Raw genomic sequence first — 1357 nt, forward strand, 5'->3', positions numbered from 1 at the left:
GCTTCTCTATGCGCGATCGCGGCAACGTGGCCTCGCTCATCATGACTGGGCTGCAGGGAAAGCTGGAGTACGCCACCGATGTGCTAAAGCAGCTGCTCTCTGACCTCATCGAGAAGAACCTGGAGAACAAGAACCATCCCAAACTGCTCCTGCGCAGGTAGGGCAAGGGACGAGTCTGAGGGGAGGTCACTGTGCTTTCACCAAGGTTGCATGGCCACACTCCTAGCGGCATCTGCAGGCTCTGCAGGACCAGGGTACTGGTGGTGAGCAGAAAACACTATTCTCCATTGGGGACTTTGGATGACCCATGCATTTCCTTGCCTGTATCCACGTTACAGGATTAACTTTGCTTAGTGTATTCAAAGATGTCTGAACAGGGTCTTAAGTTGGATCCTAGAATTATAAAATGATTTGGATTGGATGGAACCTTAAAGATCATCTAGCTCAAAACCCTTGCCATGGGCAGGAACACCTTCCACCAGAGAAGGTTGCTCAAAACAATTTAGCATGTTTGTTGTATATCTATAAAGTAATTGGGGTCTTTATCTCCTATCACCTATGGTATTATGACGATGAGTAGAGCACTAAAGACCCGGTGAGGAGGAGTACTTCTTGGATGGAGGGGTGGCCGCACCAGTGCCCAGTACAGGGGGACGATCACTGCCCTGATTCTCCTGGCCCCGCTAATGCTCCCAAGTTCAGGACCCGGCACTTTGCCTTGATGAACCTCATCCCACTGGCCACAGCCCATCGATCCAGCCGGTCCAGATGCCTCTGCAGAGCTTCCTGCTCTGCTTCCTATCCCCTCAGCCAGATCAGCAGTGATCTGGTTCCGTGATTCTAAGGAAGATATTAAGCAACACTGGCCACGGTACCGAGCCCTGGGGGACACCGGTAGTGACCAGTTGCCAACTAGACGTGGTACCATTCACCACTGCTCCTGGGGCTCGGTCATCCAGCCAGTGTCCAACCTAGGGAAGAATACACCTCTCCTGGCCAGTTTCTGCAGAGAAGCTCCTTGGCTGCGGTGAGCAGCTCCAGAGGGTTGGGACACCTTCCGCTATAGCAGGTTGCTCAAAGCAATTTGGCGTATTTCTTTCGTGTCTGTACAGTACTCTACTTGGGGTCCCTGTCTCCCATGAGCTGTGGTATTATGATGATGAGTAGAGCACTGAAGACCCGGTGAGGAGGAGTACTTCTTGGATGGACAGTGCCTTGCCTCTGGAGCCATCAGGGAAAGGCAGGCTGCCCAGCAAGACTTGCTCCCCCTCCTGACAGCGGTCCATCCTTCTCTGGATGTAGAAGGAAATGCGGATGCATCTCCTTCTTTCTCTGCTGCTGGGGCAAGGTGGGGTGT

At 52.8% G+C, this 1357-nt stretch overlaps 1 protein-coding gene across 1 annotated transcript in view; it reads left to right on the top strand.

Annotated features, from left to right (window-relative positions):
• Positions 1–157, top strand: part of LOC104410692 (plexin-A2-like) — a gene marked incomplete at both ends in the record, with an annotated part of 76047 nt that extends 75890 nt beyond the window's left edge. The window contains one exon of the mRNA XM_010020937.1: positions 8–157. Within this exon, the coding sequence (XP_010019239.1) occupies positions 8–157 (150 nt within the window). The remainder of the gene's footprint in view (positions 1–7) is intronic.
• Between the last annotated feature and the right edge of the window lie 1200 nt (positions 158–1357).

This window comes from Nestor notabilis, unplaced genomic scaffold, assembly GCF_000696875.1.
Source record: "Nestor notabilis isolate BGI_N333 unplaced genomic scaffold, ASM69687v1 scaffold9478, whole genome shotgun sequence".
Classification (NCBI taxonomy): Eukaryota; Metazoa; Chordata; class Aves; order Psittaciformes; family Psittacidae; genus Nestor; species Nestor notabilis.